The sequence below is a fragment of the Geotrypetes seraphini genome, chromosome 10 (genome assembly GCF_902459505.1).
Source record: "Geotrypetes seraphini chromosome 10, aGeoSer1.1, whole genome shotgun sequence".
NCBI classification, from domain to species: domain Eukaryota; kingdom Metazoa; phylum Chordata; class Amphibia; order Gymnophiona; family Dermophiidae; genus Geotrypetes; species Geotrypetes seraphini.
In genome coordinates this window covers 137312445-137332791 of record NC_047093.1, presented here as the reverse complement: position 1 = coordinate 137332791, position 20347 = coordinate 137312445, and the positions used below count along the sequence as shown (strand labels likewise).

Genomic DNA, 20347 nt, shown 5'->3' with positions numbered 1-20347 from the left:
CGCCCACAAAGAAAGCATCTGGCAGAGAAAGCAGAGTTCATTACAGTCTAAACAGGCCCCAGCCAAGCAGTGACCCAACACCCCCTCTCCCCCCCAGGGATTGAGCCAGGTGGTGAAACAGAACACTCACTCGTGTGCAGCTCATGCCACACGATAGAGACCAAAGTGAATGAGTAAGCTGAAATAGATGTAAGAGAAAGAGCTGGTGATGGTGATAGGAGATAAGTGGGATGAGAGAGGGGTTTTTGCAGAGGTCAATGAAATGTGGGGAGACACACAGCAGTGAGAAAATAGGTTGGGAGGTTGAGATAGAGATGGTCAGCGTGAGAGGGTACACACACACAAAATTACACACCCTTCCATTACCTGTACACAGGACGGCACACACTCAGGAACAGCTTAGACGTTGTGAAAGCAGGTCTAAGTTGAAACGGTACTTTGAACGCACAGAGCAAACTGATTTAGCTTTGGTTATCATATTTGTACGTTTGGGGCCTAACCCTCGGAACGCCCCCAGAACGCCCCCATGTTGTACCTCTTACGTTAGATGTTTTGTGGCGTAGGACGTGCAGCTGAACGACTTTTGATTATGGTCGCTTGTACGTTTTGCCAGGTAAAATGTCCAGACTCCGATTTATGCAGTTTTTTAAGACGTTCTTGAGTTTTGATTATGAACCCTATACTGCCCAGCTCAGTCACTGTTACTGCTCTGTTAAGACAGCACACTTTAATTTGAGGGTAAAGTCCAAGCTGTGTTTGGGGGAAGGAACTGGGTGAGTGGTGGGAAGAGAATGGGGTTGGACTGGGTACACTACTGTTAATGCACATTACTTCCTAAAGGCGGAGGAACATGTTGCGGAAAATGTCCAAATTTCCACTAAGGAAAGTGACCTCAAAACAGAAAACCATCTTTTTGTTTCAAAAATAGCCACTTCCTGGATGTGTTTTGTTCTGTGTGTCTTTTATGAAACATATTTGGAAAAATAATGTCCAAATGAAAAAGGCACAAAAAACAGCTATTGGGACATAGGAAAGGCCAGTATTCCTAGTAGACTGGCCACACAGACATTCCAGCAGACTAGTGGAGTACCCTAGGGGCATTACAGTGAACTTCAAATATAGGGTCCCAGGTACACATTTCACAATAACCCCCTTACATTGTATGATGAGCACTCCAAAACTCACCCAACATCTATCATAACCAACTGAATACCACCCTAATAGCCCTTATACCTGTAGGTGTCAAAAATATGTTAGCACATTACATTTTGGTGGGTTTTGGAGGGCTCATACTTTCCATCACAAGTGTATTAGAGTGGGAGATGGGCCGGGTCCTCTTCTCTGCAATCCACTGCTCTGACCACTAGGCTACTCCAGGAACCTTTTTGCTGCTCTACCAGGACTGACAATAGCATCTGAAGCTAACAGGTTGGTATGCACTGTTTCATTTACATATTTTGGGGATGGGAGGGGAGTCAGTGGTCATCTAGTCAGTTTGGCCACCTTTTTTGGCACTTATTCATTATAGAAACAGGTCTAGCCTCAGACGTCCAAGTTTTGCCCTCAAAAACTCCATAGTCTCTTTGTGCAGTTAACATGGGGGGGGGGGGGGGGGCGCACTTAGGGGAGAATTCTATAAATGGTGCCCAAAGGTAAGCACCAGGAACCTTGGGAGAAGGACTTATGCTTGCTGAAATTACATTACATTACATTAGGGATTTCTATTCCGCCATTACCTTGCAGTTCAAGGCGGATTACAAAAGAATTATCCAAGATGTATTACAAAACTTCCAAGAACTTACAAAAAAAAAAAAAAAAAATTGGTCATTTTCAAAAAGAGTAAGAAATGGGTAAGGTTATTTGTTTGGGGTAGTTGGCTTTAGTGAGAGGTGGAGTTTGAGATTTGCGGTATTATTTCTTTTTTTAGAGTTTTCTTGAAGAGTATGGTCTTTATTTCTTTTCTAAAAGTCTTGTAGTCGAGGGATGCCGTCAGTAGATTGGCGATTTGGTTGTCTAGTTTGGCTGCTTGAGTGGCCAGGAGGCCATCAGATAGTTTTTTCCGTTTGACCTGATGTAAAGGCTGGCACATACCTCAAATCTGAGTCAAGTTGAATGAAACCAATCACACTAATTTTTACTTAAACTACGTACTACCATCAACGAATTCTAGCCTATCAAGCAGCTTCTTGGGATAAAGATTTCAATTCCCTGATCTCTAATTCTGGGTTGTGCCAACCAAGTTTAGAAAATACTTAAAAACCTAATTGTTTACTAAATTTCTAGGTCATTGAATATATCTATCCTGAATGTTTCCTTACTTTTGTAAACCACGTGGATATTTACTGTAATGCAATATAGAAGAAGGCTTTTATGTTGTTATGTTATGTGCTTGATTGTGTACAAAGCACTTAAATCTGTGTCGTCTACAAAAACCATACGGAAGCCACATGTCGATCACATTTAGGCACTGTTAACAGAATCATGGCTAATGACACCGAAGAAAAATCTTAGATACCTGCAATGTTGTCCATGTTGTCTAACATTTTACTGGCCTACATTGTAGGCATCTAAGTTCTTTGATGAATTGTGCCTAAAGGCACTGAAGTCCCATTTCGCCCCTAACCATGCTCACTTAGACAGCTTATATATAAGGCACCATTAGGCATCCTGCCACAAATGCATTACCAGCACCTGTAGTGTAGATGCCTCATGGCGCCTACTTTTTTTTTAAACAAGTTATCAGTCGGTTTTAAACCACAAGGTCAGTTGCCGCACTGATTGAAATCCATTAAAACTATTAGGGCACCTACCTCCGCTTAACTTACAAAGCCATTTATAAATTATTGCGCTATTTTAGGAGGTGGAATCTGGGTGAATTATGGGAGGAGAATGGGTACTCCACAGTTAGTGGAGTAGCAAGAGGGCGGGGTGCAACCCTCTCCCTGCCCTCTTATCCGCCCTGATCCCCATCTTCTCCTTCCTTGTCCCCTCCTACTCCATGTGCATGAACCCCTTCCCTTCCGCCAAACCTCATTCAAAATACTGCTGTAAGGTTGATCTTTGGATTGAAATGAACAGACCATGTTACGAAGTATTATAATAAACTAGTGTTTAAGCCCGTTACAATAACGGGTGCTAGAGTAGATGTCTGTATGTCTGTTTTTTATTTGTCTCTCTCTCTCTCTCCCTGGACGCTGTCTGTCTGCCATTCTTTGTGTCTGTGTCTCTCCCTGGTCCCCTGTCTGTGCTGTCTGTCTCCCTGGCCCCCCTGCTTGCCAAAGCAGCCTCCTTTCCCTCTCCCCCTGTTGTGCAATGCCTGCCTGCTTCTTGGCCCCCTTCTGTTCCCCCCATGATAGCCCCCTTTCGCTATCCCTCTGGCCCCCTGTTGTGCCATGCCTGCCTGCTTCGTGGTCCCCCTTCTGTTCCTCCCCCTCCCTGATTGCTGTCTACCCTCAGCACACCCCTCCCCCCAAAGCAGCCCCCTTTCGCTATCCCTCTGGCCCCCTGTTGTGCCATGCCTGCCTGCTCTGTGGCCCCCTTATGTCCCCCCCATGATTGCTTTCTGCCCCCAGAACAACCATCCCCCCAAAGCAGCTCCCTTTCCCTCTCCCCCTGTTGTGCCATGCCTGCCTGCTCCGTGGCCCTCTTCTGTTCCCCACATGATTGCTGTTGGCCCCCAGCACAACCATCCCCCCAAAGCAGCCTCCTTTGCCTCTCCCCCTGTTGTGCAATGCCTGCCTGCCTGCTTCGTGCACACAGCACAACCCTCCCACCAAAACAGCTCCCTTTTCTGGCTGCTCCAGGGCCCTTCTTTTTTGGCTTTCCCTCCCATTCTTACCTTCCTCCATGCATCCATATTTCCTACCGCCGCTGCCGCTCCTGTTCCAGTTCAAAGCGGCCTGCTTAGGTTCATGGGCGGCTGTATTGAACCTCGCAGGCCGCTCTCCATATGATAGCATGTTCCTTGTGACGCGATCGCGTCAGAGGGAACGTGCTTCATGTGGAGAGCGGCCTTCGAGGTTTGCTACAGCCAGCCGTGAACCTCATCAGGCCGCTTCAAACAGGAGCGGCAGCGGTTGGTGCAGGAGGGGGGAGTCGTCGACTTGTTCCCTACTGCTGCGGCGCGAAAGTTGCTGGGCTCCTCGGTGGGGGCGCTGAGTGGCCGCGATCCCTCTCCTCCCAGACCCCCCCCCCCAGAGGAACGGAGATCGGCGGTGTCTTCTATCCACTGCTGAGTTACCGAAGAGCAGGGAGTACCGCAATGGCGGCCAGTGCTGCGAGTGTAGGTAGGAGCTGGGGACTCGCGCATGCGCACTCCTGCTTGGCCACGGACCTACAGAACATGGAACAGGGATTACAGATCACGAAAGTTGGAGTGCGCATGCGCGGCTAACGTTTTATTATATAGGATTGCATTGGTTGACAGTTGAGGCAAGAGTGATTTTCAAATTGGGCTGTTTATGTTTTAAGGCTTTGAATGGATTGCTGCCTAGCTATCTTCCATCAGTAAAGAGATGTGTCTATAAACGTTTCCTTGGTAATATGTTAGCATTTCAGGCAGCTTTATGGGAAAAAGAAATTGGTATTCATATATCATTTCTTACATCTTATTCAGCTTTTTAAAAAAATGTTGATAACATATCTTTTTGACAAATCTCATGACTAATTTCACTGTGATCTATTATATTTCAATTTTTAGATAATTGTTATAAATATATTCTCTGGCAAACCTTATGCTCTATAGTGATCTATTACAATGTTAGTAATTCTTGACCGTGAGGTCGTTGCGGTATAAGAATGTATGTAATGTAATGTAATATTCCAGGTGTGAGCAGCAACCCCAACCTGCTGCTTACACCAGGGTCAGTTCTTCCTCTGACATCACTTCCTAGGTGTGGGTCCAGAAAATGACATCAGAGGAAGAGCTGATGCTGGAACAAGCAGCAAGTTGGGGTTGCAGCTTATGCCTGGAATGTTAAAAAGGTATGGGAGTAGGGAAGGGGGTGCATGAACGCAGTAGTGGGGGGAGGCAGAGAAGGAGAGGTGGATGGGTACCGGTGCCCTCACCAAGATGATGCCCATGGTAGACTGCCCCCATTGCACCCCTTATTATGCCACTGCCTGCAGTGTCCAAGCCAGGCTGGAAGACTTAAACATCGAGGCCATAAGAATTGCCAGAATGGATTCTCTCTCCCACATGTCTGAGCTAGAGACTCCGTTCTGTGAATTCAAATAACAGACATGAGGAAAAGCCATGTAATAAGCAAATAAGTTTATTAATGCTTCACATGCCTGGGGAGAGCCAATACAGACCATCATAATTTCAGTGCTCTCCAAAGAGAGAAAGCAAGGACAAACAGATTTATACCCTATGTGACATCATTTGAAGTAATTATAATAATAATAATAATTTTATTTCTTATATACTGCTGTACCGTGAAGTTCTAAGCGGTTTACAGTAGAAACAGAAGAAATGCAATAAGTAAGATTAATTAAGATGAAGAGAGAGTACTTAGAGTTCCCTGACTGTCCATGTTAATTATCATGCTATAGAATAAAAGGGCACAGTTGATAACATGACTTCCTTTCCGAGAATGCCTTACATCAGTGTTACATTTAAATCCTTAATTTTAATGTTAAGTCCATTCTAATGTTAAGTTTTTAAACACAGCAGGTGGCAGGTTTCACTTTTTCTCCATATAAATTCTAAATCACTTTTGATCTCTGACCTTTTCAGACACCAATCATGTCAGTAAAAGGCCTGCATCCTGTAGACAAATCCTCACTTCTGTATGACCTCCCAATTAGCATTGTATGTTCTAATCTATAAGGAACAGATTCTCTCTGTAAAAATCCCAAGTTTCTTGCTCCTCTGAGAACCTTATGAACAATGGTACATAAATTTGCCTATGTCTTAAGAGTCACAAAATCAAACTTCTGAACTTCCTTAGCTTAGCTAGAGTGCAGATCCAGCAATTTAAACATCAGTCTTTAATTACAATGCCTCAGACTTTTTCACTAGAGCTCATTTTCATTCCCTAAACTTTAATATATTCACTTAATTTTGATTCATTCACAATCTCAGTTTTCATATCATCTGTGACACCTATCACACCTGTAAATTTCAGGAAATCTTCAACAGCAGTTAGCTTACTTAATGTACACTGTCACTTAGGGCAGATAGAGGGGGAGGGTGGCACTTACCCCTTAATTTCATCAACTTGGAAAGAATGGAAAGGTAAGATGATCTTTATCTGGTTCTGTGTTTATATTTCAACATTTTATAGGTCTGTTGAACAGATAAAATGCCAAATTGTTCATATTTTCCAACCCTTCCTTTAATTCATAAAAAGTATCATTTAATCATGTGAATTTATACATATATTCTGTACATGTTCAAAAGTTTTCTATTTTGTTTGCAATCAAATATAACAGTAACACAGTACTCCAATTCTCCTTATTATAGGATTTTTTGTTCTCCCTTTAAAAGAAAATATTACTGCTATCATTTCTAGGCCTTTAAGTCATTATGTTTTTGTTAGGTACTTTTTGCTGTTCCTTTCAGGCCTCAGCAGAATAATATAGCATTTAGGGAAAAAGATACAACCCAACAGTCCAACGCTGGAGGCCAGGATAGCAAATATCTCCACCGCCACCATGTACTTTCCTCTGGTGCTCAAATATGTTGGGATAAAGGAGATCCAAACGCTGCAGAAGACCAGCATGCTGAAGGTGATGTACTTGGCCTCATTGAAACTGTCGGGTAGATTTCTTGCTAGGAAAGCTATGATGAAGCTGACACCAGCCAGAAATCCCAGATAACCCAGAACACAATAAAATGCAATTACTGACCCTTCATTACATTCAATTAGTATTGTTCCAATTTCTGATCTCATATTGAGATATGGGAATGGGGGAGCAGTGAACAACCAGGCAAGACACAGAACTGTTTGAATAATGGAACAGGAAAGGACGATAGAGTTAGAGACTCTGGAACCCATCCATTTCCGGAGCTTGCTTCCAGGCTTGGTGGCATGAAAGGCCATGACCACAGTGATCGTTTTTGCTAGTATGGAGGAAAGAGTGATAGAGAAAATAATCCCAAAAGTAGTCTGCCTGAGAATGCAGGTAACATCGTCAGGATACCCCATGAATAACAATGAGCAGAGAAAGCAGAGCATGAGGGAAATGAGGAACATGTAACTGAGGCCTCGGTTGTTGGCTCTCACTATAGGAGTGTCTCGGTAATAAATAAAGATTCCCAGGATGACAGCAGTGACCAGGAAGAAGAAAAGGCTGATTGAAGTCAAAGCTATCCCTAGAGGCTCTTCATAAGACAGGAATGTTTTCAGTTTTGGGATACAAGCATCTCTCTTCTGATTGGGCCATTGGTCCTTTGGACATGTTGTACAGGTGTCTATATCTGAGAAGGAAGATTATTGTCTGATTATCTCACCAATACCATCTGATTACTAAAGTGCACTGAAATAGCACAAGCCCTGTAATGTCATCACTCAGCCAAGAACGAACACTCTAATTGTCAAGCTACCAGAATGGGTAGAGAGTTTACACTTGGTATTTTACCGTACTCTAACTCTCATGGCTGCAAATAAAGTGGCTGTATTTAAGAACAAACTAGTGTTCGATAATAGATGGATTTCTTAAATAGTTTAATTAGAGATAATACAGTAATACCAGTACAGTTGATTCTCCAAATACTGCTGCAGTGCTGTTGATTTATAGAGTATTTGGAAATTCAACTCTATTTAAGAACAGACATTATGATTGCTCACACTACCAGCAAATACTTATCACAAGCCACTGAAAAAGTACAATCACTTTCCCCCAATCAGAATCCTATCCCCTTCCATTCCACAGATGTGATTTCCATCTCTTTTCTCATTACCTGATGAAATTCCAGACTTCCTTCTATCCCTGATGAGACCTTAAACCATCTTCTCATTCATCCTGGTCCCCAAGCACTTACTAGAGTGTCTCTGATGGGTCAGTGGTAAGACAGCAATGATCACCAGACTGTTTTGCCCATTGCAGACCAAGATTCAAAATGGACCCACAGCTGTAGTCTCACAGGACTACCACTAGGTGTTAGCTTGCCATATAAAGACAATACGCCTCTTTTGGCAACTTCACCCCTAGGGGTATTAATGCTAGAACCTGGGCTTGCAAAATCAGAATCCTTTGGGGGTAATTTTTCCCAACATTAGCTTATGAGGGACACCCTCAAGTGTAGGATAATACTATAACAGGGCAAATTTTAGGTGCTTATTCAATAAGTGTATCTAGATTTACAGAAAGCTTTTGATAAAGTTCCTCATGAGAGGTTCCTGAGAAAATCAAAGAGTCATGGGATAGGTGGCAAAGTTCATTTGTGGATTAGGAATTGGTTATCAGATAGAAAACAGAGGGGAGGGTTAAATGGCCATTTTTCTCAATGGAGGAGAGTTAACAGTGGAGTACTGCAGGGGTTTATACTGGGACCATTCTATTTAACTTATTTATACATGATCTGGAAATTGGAATGATGAGTGAGATGATTAAATTTGCAGATGACATTAAACTGTTCAAAGTTATTAAGCGCGCGCGGATTGTGAAAAATTGCAGGAATACCTTAGGAAATTTGAAAATTGGCCATCCAAGTGGTAGATGAAATTTAATGTGGACAAATGCAAAGTGATGCACATTGGGAGGAATAACCCAAATCACAGTTAACGGATGCTAGGGTCCACTTGGGGATTAATGTCCAAGAAAAGGATCTGGGTATCATCATAGACAATACGATGAAACCTTCCACCCAATTTGCAGCGGCGGCCAAAAAAGCAATCAGGATGCTAGGAATTATTTAAAAAGGAATGGTTAACAAGACTAAGAATGTTATAATATCCCTGTATTGCTTCATGGTGTGACCTCATCTGGAGTATTTCGTTCAATTCTGGTCTCCTTATCTCAAGAAAGATATAGCGGCGCTAGAAAAGGTTCAAAGAAGAGCGACCAAGATGGTAAAGAGGATGGAACTCCTCTCATATGAAGAAAGACTAAAACAGTTAGGGCTCTTCAGCTTGGAAAAGAGACGGCTGAGGGGAGATATCATTGAAGTCTACAAAATCCTGAGTGGAGTAGAACGGGTACAAGTGGATCAATTTTTCACTTCACCAAAAATTACAGATTAGGGGACACTCAATGAAATACTCAGGGAAATACTTTTAAAACCAATAGGAGTATATTTTTTTCACTCAGAGAATAGTAAAGCTCTGGAACACATTGTCAGAGCTTGTGGTAAGAGTGGATAGTGTAGCTGGTTTTAAGACATGTCTGGACTATTTCCTGGAGGAAAAGTCCTTAGTCTATTATTGAGAGAGACATGGGGGAAGTCACTGCTTGCCCTGGATCAGTAGCATGGAATGTTGCTACTTCTTGGGTTTTGGCCAGATACTAGTGACCTGGATTGGCCACCGTTAGAATGGACTACTGGGCTTGATGGACCAGTAAGGCTATTATGTTTTTATGATCCTGAGCACATGAAGATCAGTATTCCTCTCTTCGTACCTCCAGGGATGCTAAAGTCCTCCCAAGGAGTAGCCCAACACACCAAAGGAAATCACATGGTGAGACACCCACCAATGAGCCTTCCCTGAAGTAGCCTTGAAACATTGGAACATACTCCCAGAAAGACTTCACTTAACGTAAGACTATTTCTACTTCAGGAAGCAGGTGAAACCTTGGCTCTTCAACCAGGTCTTTAATGGAAAAAGTAACTCACTTGCCAGTCATATAAACATAAAGATTAAATTTGTCTTTATTTAGTGAAATGGGATTTGTTGACTTACTATCTGGGGAAAAAAACTGTGGGGGTGGGAAGGGGGTGACATGTAAAAATGATCAAAAATGACAGATTTTAGTGTCTACCCCTTAGTTTTCGGTCTCACTGAGATGAATACTTAGCATAACTTTGAAACGCATGGACTGATTTCAACTAAACTTAGTACACATATGACTTACTATCTGGGGAAAAATAGTGTGGGGGTGGGAAGGGGTGATATTAGATATTAGTGTCTAAGCCATACTTTTTGTCATCACAGAGATGAATACTGGCACTACCAATGCCGTTTAAGTCCAAGTTCCAGGCGTAATCACTGAATACAAGTCTATCGATACCGGAAGATTGGAATTAATACATACCCGGGCAATGCCGGGTGATCAGCTAGTAAACAATAAAGATGGATGTTTTCTTGCCAAACCATTCAATTCACTATTTTAAAAACACATTTTGTAGATGTTCATTTGCAGTAAATCTAAATCTGAAGTGGGTATCTTAGAGGCTAGGGTGAACTTGTTTGTGCATTTTTCTTTTGGATTTCCACACCCCCCCCCCAAAAAAAAAAAAAAAAAAATGGTTCAGAAAGGTTTACAAACTGTATACAAACACGTCTAAGAAATGATTTTAGAAATATAGTTTTCTAAAGTGTTTTTACATTCAGGTACAACCTTATGAGCATGCATCAGTCATTTTAAAGCACAATAGCATAGAAAAATTCCTGCCCGGCCGCTATTCGGTTATGATGAAGGAACAAAATCAGTTACCTCCAATATAAGATAAGTGCTATCTTTTCCATTTTCAAAAGTAGCCATTGTAATAACTTGTTTGTGTTGGGACGGAAGAGTGTTATGATGGCCCCCAAACTTGTTCTCTTAGCACAGGGGTAGGGAACTCCGGTCCTCGAGAGCCGTATTCCAGTCGGGTTTTCAGGATTTCCCCAATGAATATGCATGAGATCTATTTGCACGCACTGCTTTCAATGCATATTCATTGGGGAAATCCTGAAAACCCGACTGGAATACAGCTCTCGAGGACCGGAGTTCCCTACCCCTGTCTTAGCGGCACCGTTTGTGCAGGATACACTGAGCACTTGTCACATTATATACAGTAAAACCTTGGTCTGCGAGCATAATTCGTTCCAGAAGCATGCTTGTAATCCAAAGCGCCAATCAAAGCAAATTTCCCCATAAGAAATAATGGAAACTCAGACGATTTGTTCCACAAACCCAAAACTTTAATACAAAATACTACACGTACTTGTATTGCAAGACCTCGCTCGTTTAGAGCAGTCACTAGACTCCCGTAGTGTCAGAGAGAGAACCATCGGCTCAGTTGTGATGTGACGTGTGTATTCTGTATGTACTCGTATTGCAAGACTTTGCTTATTTAGAACTGTCACTACACTACCGCAGCATCAGAGAGAGAAGAACCGTCGGCTCAGTTGTGATGTGACGTGTGTATACTGTATGTACTCGTATTGCAAGATGTCACTCGTTTAGAACAATCACTATACTCTTGCAGCATCAGAGAGAGAACCATTGGCTCAGTTGTGTTATGTGTATACTTTATGTACTTGTAAGACATTTCTTGTATATCAAGTTAAAATTTAATCAAATGTTTTGCTTGTCTTGCAAAACACTTGCCAATCAAGTTACTTGCAATCCAAGGTTTTACTGTATTTTTTAATTTTTTTAAATGTTACATGTATGGACACTATTGAATATTTGAAGATATATGCTGGTATTTTGATTATAAAATAAACCCACAAGGATGTTTGAAAAACAACAAGACCCAATTGGACAGGCACATCGAATCAAATTGAAAAATCAATTCAATAGGCTGAATCGAATCAAAATTTTTTCCCCTGAATCGGGCAGCACTATTGCCCAGGGTCAAAAGGAGCAGTGCTGGGCTTGAACCCATAACCTCAGGGTGCTGAGACTGTAGCTCTAACCTCTAGGTCTCTCCTCTCTATAGTGGTTATACTTTAGGACGTTTTACCCATTGGGTCCACATAACACCAGCCTTTTGAAATTATATTTGATCGTTCTGTGGAATAATCAATCACACTTCCAGGGGATTGGATTCCTTGCATTATTTCACAGAAAAGGGACCATAACGAATAACCCATTTCTATGTTCACCTCACGTGTTCCATGATATCACCCACCAGTTTGGTTGGAGACTTCTCCCTCTGCACATGGAATGCAATCATAGCAGCAGACGGGCTCTCCTTCCTTGGTTAATTTCCTGTAACCAGGATGACATCTTGGGCTGCATCTGGGCTGTGGTGGTGTCTGAAGAGAAAACAAGTTATGAAATGTCATTTAACCCTGGATGGTTGTATCTAAAATGCAATGCTCCTTTTCTGATTGCAATTTTCTTTGAATACCATACCTGAAACTGATATTTGGGGATAATGTTTTAAATGGCTTGACCATATGGAACAGAATTTTCCATGCTTAGAAAGGCTCTTATAAAATTCCCCTAGTGTTTTCATGAATAAAAGAAGATGCTTGACAAACCTTTTTGACAATAGACTCAAAGGGCCGGATTCTGTATAGGATACCTGGTCTCAGAAGCTGTCTAAGCATCATCAGCAGTAGGGATGCCCAATCCCTCCTGCTAGAATCCCCCAAAAGACATGCCTCCTGATCCCCTCAAGCCCACCCAGAACCCACCAATACCTTTTTTAGTTGGGGGGGGTTGAGGGGAACCCTCCCCACTACACTGAAAACTCCTGATCAGCAAAAATGGAAAGGAGAATGGGAGTTTTCATTGTAGTTGGGGGGGGGATCCCCCCACTCACCCCCACCCACCCCCAATGGGAGTGCGAGGTCTTGTAAATGTTGTGGGGGATTCCCCCACCCCCCCTCACAGCGCTAACGGAAAGGCTTCAAAGCGACGGAAGCAACGGCACACATATGTCCTACGTGCAAATGTCGCCACTGGATTAACGGCGCACAAAAGTCCAGCGTGCTTTTGACGGGTCACCCTAAATTCTAGTGCCTTGTTGACTGCGTGCTGAAGCCCTATGGCAGTTACACAATCACATACCTGTATGATATTGCCATCTTTAGGAAGACTGGTAGACCCATTTGTTCAAGGTAGAATCAATTTTGTTCACTCTGAGTGCAACTCGGTGGATAAAAAAACCTAAAAAATGTTTAATGGGAGAGCAGGAGATCTAGTACTTGGAGTCATAGGTATTGGAATGGGTGCCATGGGGAACATAGCCCCCCTAATAATTGTGGATAAGAACATAAGAATAGCCTTACTGAGTCAGACCAAAGGTCCATCAAGCCCAGTAGCCCGTTCTCACGGTGGCCAATCCAGGTCACTAGTACCTGGCCAAAAACCAAGAAGTATCAACATTCCATACTACCGATCCAGGGCAAGCAGAGGCTTTCCCCATATCCTAGCTTTTTACCACCCCACGGAAATGGCAAAAGCCTTGCTTCTGTAGAGAAAAAAAACTTGCTCCCCGAGTCTCTTTTGCTCCCACTCTGCTGTTACTCATACCTTCCAGAGCTAGCCAATGCCAAACAGGCCAGCTTGTGACCTTCCCTCCATTCTTATGACACAACTTCCTGTTTTTGCCTTTTCTTTAAGTCTGCCCCTATATGTCATATACTGCTTTCCAGACATTGCCTCCTTTTCCCATCTGTGTAGTTTAAAGCCCTCTTCAGTAGATTAGCCAGCCTGCTGCCAAGACACTTCTTTTTTTCTTTGATAGATGCACACCATCCCTGTTCACCAGCCCTTGGAAAATCATCCCTTGGTCCAGGTAGCCAAAACACTGTCGATGACACTATCCATATAGCCACGCATTCATCTCCAGGATGCGAGCTTCTCTGCCCTGGCCTTTACCCTCAACAGGAGGATGGACGAGAATACCACCTGTGCACCTGACTGCTTCACCTTCTCTCCCATAGCCACAAAGTTGCTTTTGATATGTTCTTAGGTTCCAACTACTGAAGTCTCCATCAAAGCTCACTCCAGTCCATCTACACCCTCCCATCCATTGAAGCCCTCCCCAGCCCATCCTCCATCAAATGGCCATATATAGACATAGACTATGTAAGTCTGCCCAGTACTAGCCTTAGTCCTTCAATATTTACTATTATTTTCTGATTCTAGATCCTCTGTGTTCATCCCATGCTTTTTTGAACTCCGTCACCGTTTTCATCTCCACCACCTCTCTCGGGAGCGCATTCCAACAGCATTGGATAATAGTCATCAGGCTTGCTGAGTCTCAGCAATCTCTCCGTTACATCTTGGATTTTGGCACCAGGCAGACATCATACCTCTTGTGACATCATGTCTGGTCTGCAGATGGATGCTTCTGTACCTCTCAGAAGGGAATTGCTAACTAAATGACCTTCTGCCTCCTATTGGTCATGTATCCAGTAATTTGGGGGGATTTCAAGCTTTGTTCTTCCTCTCCTTGGGATGCTCTCATTTCCTCCACTTCTAGGACAGCATACCGGTTCTTCTGTTCAAGGGCGGGGGAGTCAAAGTACCAATCTTGCAGTGTTCTGTAATCTGAGTCCAGCTGTCTTCCCTCAGCACAGCCTCTTCTTCCCCACTGCTGGAAATCTTTACACCTCATGAACCATTTCATCGATGTACCTCTCATTCTCATTGATGCTTCTCAGTCTTGCCACCTCTCTCAGTTTCTTTACTTCCTTCATGAGAGATTCAAGCTGAAGACAGCTTGCACATGGAACCACTCCTTCTGTCTGGGTAACATTTTCAGTATCCACTTGTACCCGTTCTACTCCACTTAGGATTTTGTAGACTTCAATCATATCTCCCCTCAGCCATCTCTTTTCCAAGCTGAAGAGCCCTAACCATTTTAGGCTTTCCTCATACGAGAGGAGTTCCATCCCCTTTATCATCTTGGTCACTCTTTAAATCTTTTCTAGCATCGCTATATCTTTCTTGAGATAAGGAGACCAGAAATGAACACAATACTCCAGATGAGGTTGCACCATGGAGTGAAACAGGAGTATTATAACATTCTTAGTTTTGTTAACCATCCCTTTTTTAATTCCTAGCATCCTGTTTGCTTTTTTGGCTGCCGCCACATCCTAGCATCTGGTAACTGTGATTCAGGTTATTCATCTCAATGTGCATCACTTTGCATTTGTCCACATTAAATTTCATCTGCCACTTGGACACCCAGTCTTCCAACTTCCTAAGATCTGCCTACGATTTTTCACAATCTGTATGCATTTTAACAACTTTGAACATTTTAGTGTCATCTGCAAATTTAATCACCTCACTTGTCGTTCCAATTTCCAGATCATTTATAAATAAGTTAAATAGCACTAGTCCCAGTACAGACCCCTGCAGCACTCCACTGTTTACTCTCTGTCAAGAATACCTCACACTGAACCATCCGCTCCTGGGTGACTGTCGGCTTTCCCCCACATCTCAGTTTAAAAGTTGTTCTGTCTTAAGAGACTTTACCTCTAAGTGACTACACTTGTGAAATATCGAGCTTTGGCATATTTTGTGTGAATAAAGAATCTTGCTCCGGATGTACTGTTTATGTGAAGGACCAGGTTCAACCCTCATTCACACTATTACAATGTAATATACGTATACAAAGATATTTTTAAAAAGAGATTCAGTTACATAGGAATGAGTTACCTGACCATTGTTTGATCAACCTGCCTGAAAAATATTTCCTCATGCTACAGTCTAGTTTTGCTTTTAGAGTAGGAGTTTCTGGGACATGTTTATACTGTGGCAGAATAGATAGTAAACTTGAACTTTCAACTTTATCCTACCCTACCATGTTTTTGGCCACTAGGCCAGAATATACAAATCATACACAATTTACTTGAGAACATGTTGCTTATGGGGCCAAATCTGTAGCAGCTAATGACTGACAACCATCCTTTTGGCCTTTTATTTTTAAAAAATTCATGATACCTATGTGGATTAGCACCTCTCATCATGCCCTAAAATCTGACCTGGATGAATGAACTCTCCCACACAATCGCCTTCTCATCAATGGTGAAATCCTGCCCTAGAAGAGCGTAAGGGTTATAACTTCCAACAATTTCATATTTCCATGTGTTATCAGGCATAATGATCAAGTTCTTAATATCATATCCAGTGGAAAGGTCTCCATTCTCATCCAAGTACATCTCTTCCCCCAGTCCATTCTTAAAGTGGAGATTCCTCAGATAACGATGGAGCTAAAGAGTGAAGTGTATAATTTCATTAGTGCCAGGTTACAAAACAATTTCTATGGCAGCATACAGTGGAGATGTTTTAAGAAAGCTCAGACACATATTTGCAGCTAAAGTTCGGTGTTTTGTTTCTCTGCTCACATATGTATTTTTTTTTTTTTTTTTTTTATAATTCTTTATTCATTTTCAAATTAAACAACAAGTGCACAAAAGAGTATATTACAAACAAATTATTCCAGAATAGCACTTTGATATCTGCCACATAGACTTCTAGTAAAATCAATAACCCCCCACCCACCACCCTCCCTTCATCATATTTTCAATAAAAATATACACATATTATATATCATAGTATAACATATTAAGTAACATTAAAAACGAAAAGGAGAAGAGAAGAAGTGCTGACTATTCACTACAATATTTTGCCAATGGCCCCCATATTTTTATAAATTTAGTATATGTCCCTCTTTGTACTGCTATTGCTCGTTCCATTTTAAATATATGGCATAATGTATTCCACCAAAATGTATAACTAAGGTTTCTGTGATTTTTCCAATTGTTGGTTATGCTCACAAATCGATTGAGACTTTGTGGATGTGCAGCTTTTTACCCTAACCCTAATGAACAAATTTTCTTTGGCGTGCTGTTCTTCTTTGCATGAAGGTGGTTTGCCTCAGGGCTGATGTTCTATTTGAAAGTGACTCTATCATTTTCTTCTCTGTTAAGCGTTATCAATGAAGCCAAACTGAGGTTTTTTTCTCTACTGCTTTGTGAGTTGTGGATGACAGTGGATGCGAGTGTGTGGATTGTTGGCCTTGCAGCATTAAAGGGGACCCACTGTGTTTTTCCTATAGGACACAGTTTTGGTTTACAGTGATTTCAATTACCCCAACATTGACTGGTTAAATATTACATCGGGGAGTGCTAGGGATGTAAAATTCCAATATGCTTCTTAGAGCAACTGGTCCAGGAACAGACAAGAGAGGGAATTATTTTAGATTTGGTCCTTAGTGGAATGCAAGGCATAGTACAGGAGTTAACTGTGTTGGGTCCACTGGGAAACAGCGATCATAACGTGATCAAATTTGAGATGATACCGGGAGTGACGTCGCAAAAGAAATCTAATGTAGAAGCATTTAATTTTCAAAAGGGTGACTATGATAAAATGAGGAAAATGGTTAAAAAAACTAAAAGGAACAGTTGCAAAGGTTAGGACTATAAACCAGGTATGGGTGTTATTTAAAAATGCCATTGTGGAAGCCCAGACCAGATGTATTCCACGTACAGTCAAACCTTGGATAGCAAGTGATGGGGTTTGCGAGAGTTTTGCAAGATGAGCAAAACATTTTATTAATTTTTAACTCACTAAATAAGCATGTACGCGTGCGTCATGCACGAGTACGCACAATGTGGATGAGCATGACACAGACACGCACAACATGAGCGCACATTTTACGCAGGTTTTTGTAGCGGTGGCAAGCGCCATATGGCGTCAGGTGGGTCCCCAGTGTAGGCTTTGGTGGACAAAGTACCGGCGATTTCCTTTCAGGCCAGCGACTCTTTTGATGAAGATGGTGCATTGGATTAGGTGGATCCACGTCCGGGGGTGGCTCTGTCATTACTGCCATGCAGATTGAAGTCTGCTGCTCTTTCTGCACTGGTGATTGGGTGAGTGGACGTTGGAGGGAGAAGGAACAGGAAGGGTGCTACTGTGCATTGTGGAAAGGGCAAGGTAGTGGAGCAGCAATTGCGTTCCAGGGTGGTTCCCACAGCTGAGTTGGGTGGCAGTATCATCAGAATTACCCTGTCGCACCAATCTTAATGTGGGAGATTAACATATTACCTTCCAAACATAATTTCATACTGTTTTCTGATCTCAGACTTCTTTTAGGCTGATAGATTTCAAAAAGCTCTTAAAAAAAGGTAGGAGAAACTTGGTACAAAGTTTGATGACTTATGGAGAGAATTGTGAATTGGACTCTTTGTTGTATTGGTAACCAGTACAACTGCTTCAATAGTGGTGTTATACGAGTCATTCTAGAGCAGTGGTCTCAAACTCGTGGCCCGGGGGCCACATGTGGCCCGCCAGGTACTGTTTTGAGGCCCTCGGTATGTTTATCATAATCACAAAAGTAAAATAAAAGTTTCTTGATCATATGTCTCTTTAGCTATAAATGACAATATTATTATTAAGACTTAGCCAAAAGGAAAGATTTATAAATTATAAAGAGTGTTACCTCATGCAAAATTGTCATTTCTTTAATAAGACATTAACTATTTTTTTCTGCGGCCCTTCAAGTACCTACAAATCCAAAATGTGGCTCTGCAAAGGGTTTGAGTTCGAGACCTCTGTTCTAGAGGTACCTGTAACCAATCTGGCTGCAGAGTTATCAACATCTGTAATGCCCTCATTTTCACTTTTGCAGCTCCCAAGTATAATGAATGACAATAATCTACTCTGCTCAAGATCATTGCTTGCACCACACTTCAAAAATCAACCCCTAAACTGTACCATTCCCTTGGGTTTTTGCAGCTGAAATGCATGGCCTTGCATTTCTTAGCATTCAATTTCAGACCATTCTTCAAGCTTCAACAGGTCTTTCTTCATGTTATTATACCGGCGTGTCTACTCTATTGCAGATTTTAGTATCATCTGAAAAGAGGCAAATCTTACCTGACAACCCTTCTACAGCGGTTCGTTTGATTTTTGGCCTGAGAAAACATGACCAACAGTTACATTGGTTGCCTCTTGAGGCAAGAATACTGTTTAAGTTTGATTGTATTTGTTTTAAGGCCTTATTTGGTTTGGCTCCTACTTACCTGTTTTCATGTTTTGAACGATATAAACCAAATGGGATCACTTGAGGAAATTATCTGTTTGTTTATCCAACCATAAAATATTGTCGATATAAGAGATTTCTTCACAAACTATTTGCATTTCAGGCAGGCAAAATGAATTAATGGTTATGTACCATTATTTCTCAGGCTTATTCTTATGTGTCTTTTAGGAAGCTGTTGAAAACTGATCTGTTTGGTAAATTTGTAAATTGATGTTTTAATCTTGACTGGTAAAATTGCAAATTGATATTTTAATATGTATATTTTAATGTCAATTGTATTTTTTCACTGATTGTACAGTTCTTTTTGATGTGAACCGCCTAGAACTATGGGGTGTGGCAGCATATAAAAATAAATTATTATTATTATTCAATATCATTTATAAACATGTTAAAAAGAAGAGGCCCAAGAACAGAACCTTGAGGCGCACCACCCATTTCTCAGAGCGATCTCCATTGATCACTACCCTCTGTCGCCTTCCACTCAATCAGTTCTTCATCCAGCCTGTCACTCTGGGACCCATCCCGAGAGCACTCAATTTATTTATTAGATGTCTGTGTGGAACACTGTCGAAGGCTTTGCTAAAATCTAAATACACCACATCTAGAGCACTTCCTCTATCAATTCTCTGGTCACCCAGTCAAAGAAATTGATCAGATTTGTCTGATAAGACCTACCTCTAATGAATCCATGTTGCCTCCTGTAATCCACAGGATTCCTTAAACTTCACCATTCTCTGTTTTAAAAGCATTTCCATTAATTTGCTTACCACAGAAGTCAGACTTACCTGACTTACCTGTAATTCCCTACTTCTTCCTTACTTCCACTTTTGTGAAGCGGGACCACATCCGCCCTTCTCCACTCTTCCGGTACCACTCCCGACTCTAGAGACTTATTGAAAAGGTCAGTCAGCGGAGCCACCAGAACATCAATAAGTACCTTCAGCACGCTCAGTTGTACACCATCCAGCCCCATCATATTGTCTACTTTTATTTTAGCTAGCTCCTTACGAATACAACCCTCTGAAAATTGATCAGGGTCTATTACTTCTCCATCCCTATTCACGTTTGTCTTCTGGAAATTGGAATGATGAGTGAGGTGATTAAATTTGCAGATGACGAGGCAGAGCTTACTCAAGATGATGGTTTGAGGTCTTCACAGAGACACTGTCTAATTTGGATGTTTTTTCCTTTTACCCGAATGGTAAAGAGAGTCAAAGACCCGGGTGTTCCCGGAGGAGCCTGTTGTGGTTCAGACCGGGCCGATGAATGTCTTTGTGGAGCTTGGCTCTAGAACACTGCAACTGGAGGATTTAACCTTGGCTGGAGAGGTCGCACAAGCTGAGGCGCACAAATTCTCCTTTGAGGGAGCCACTCTTTCCCTGGAGGAGCGAAACCCACCTACTCACATTGGAAGATGCATTGGAAGAGCTGTTGGTGGCTAGACCAGCTCGGGATGTGCTCTTGATG

At 42.0% G+C, this 20347-nt stretch overlaps 1 protein-coding gene across 1 annotated transcript in view; it reads right to left on the bottom strand.

Annotated features, from left to right (window-relative positions):
- Positions 1–6527: 6527 nt before the first annotated feature.
- Positions 6528–20347, bottom strand: part of LOC117368645 (vomeronasal type-2 receptor 26-like) — a 32251-nt gene continuing 18431 nt past the window's right edge. The window contains exons 4-6 of the mRNA XM_033962372.1: positions 15819–16046; positions 12005–12131; positions 6528–7423 (exon numbers count right to left, since the gene is read on the bottom strand). Coding sequence (XP_033818263.1) covers positions 6528–7423; positions 12005–12131; positions 15819–16046 — 1251 coding nt within the window. The remainder of the gene's footprint in view (positions 7424–12004; positions 12132–15818; positions 16047–20347) is intronic.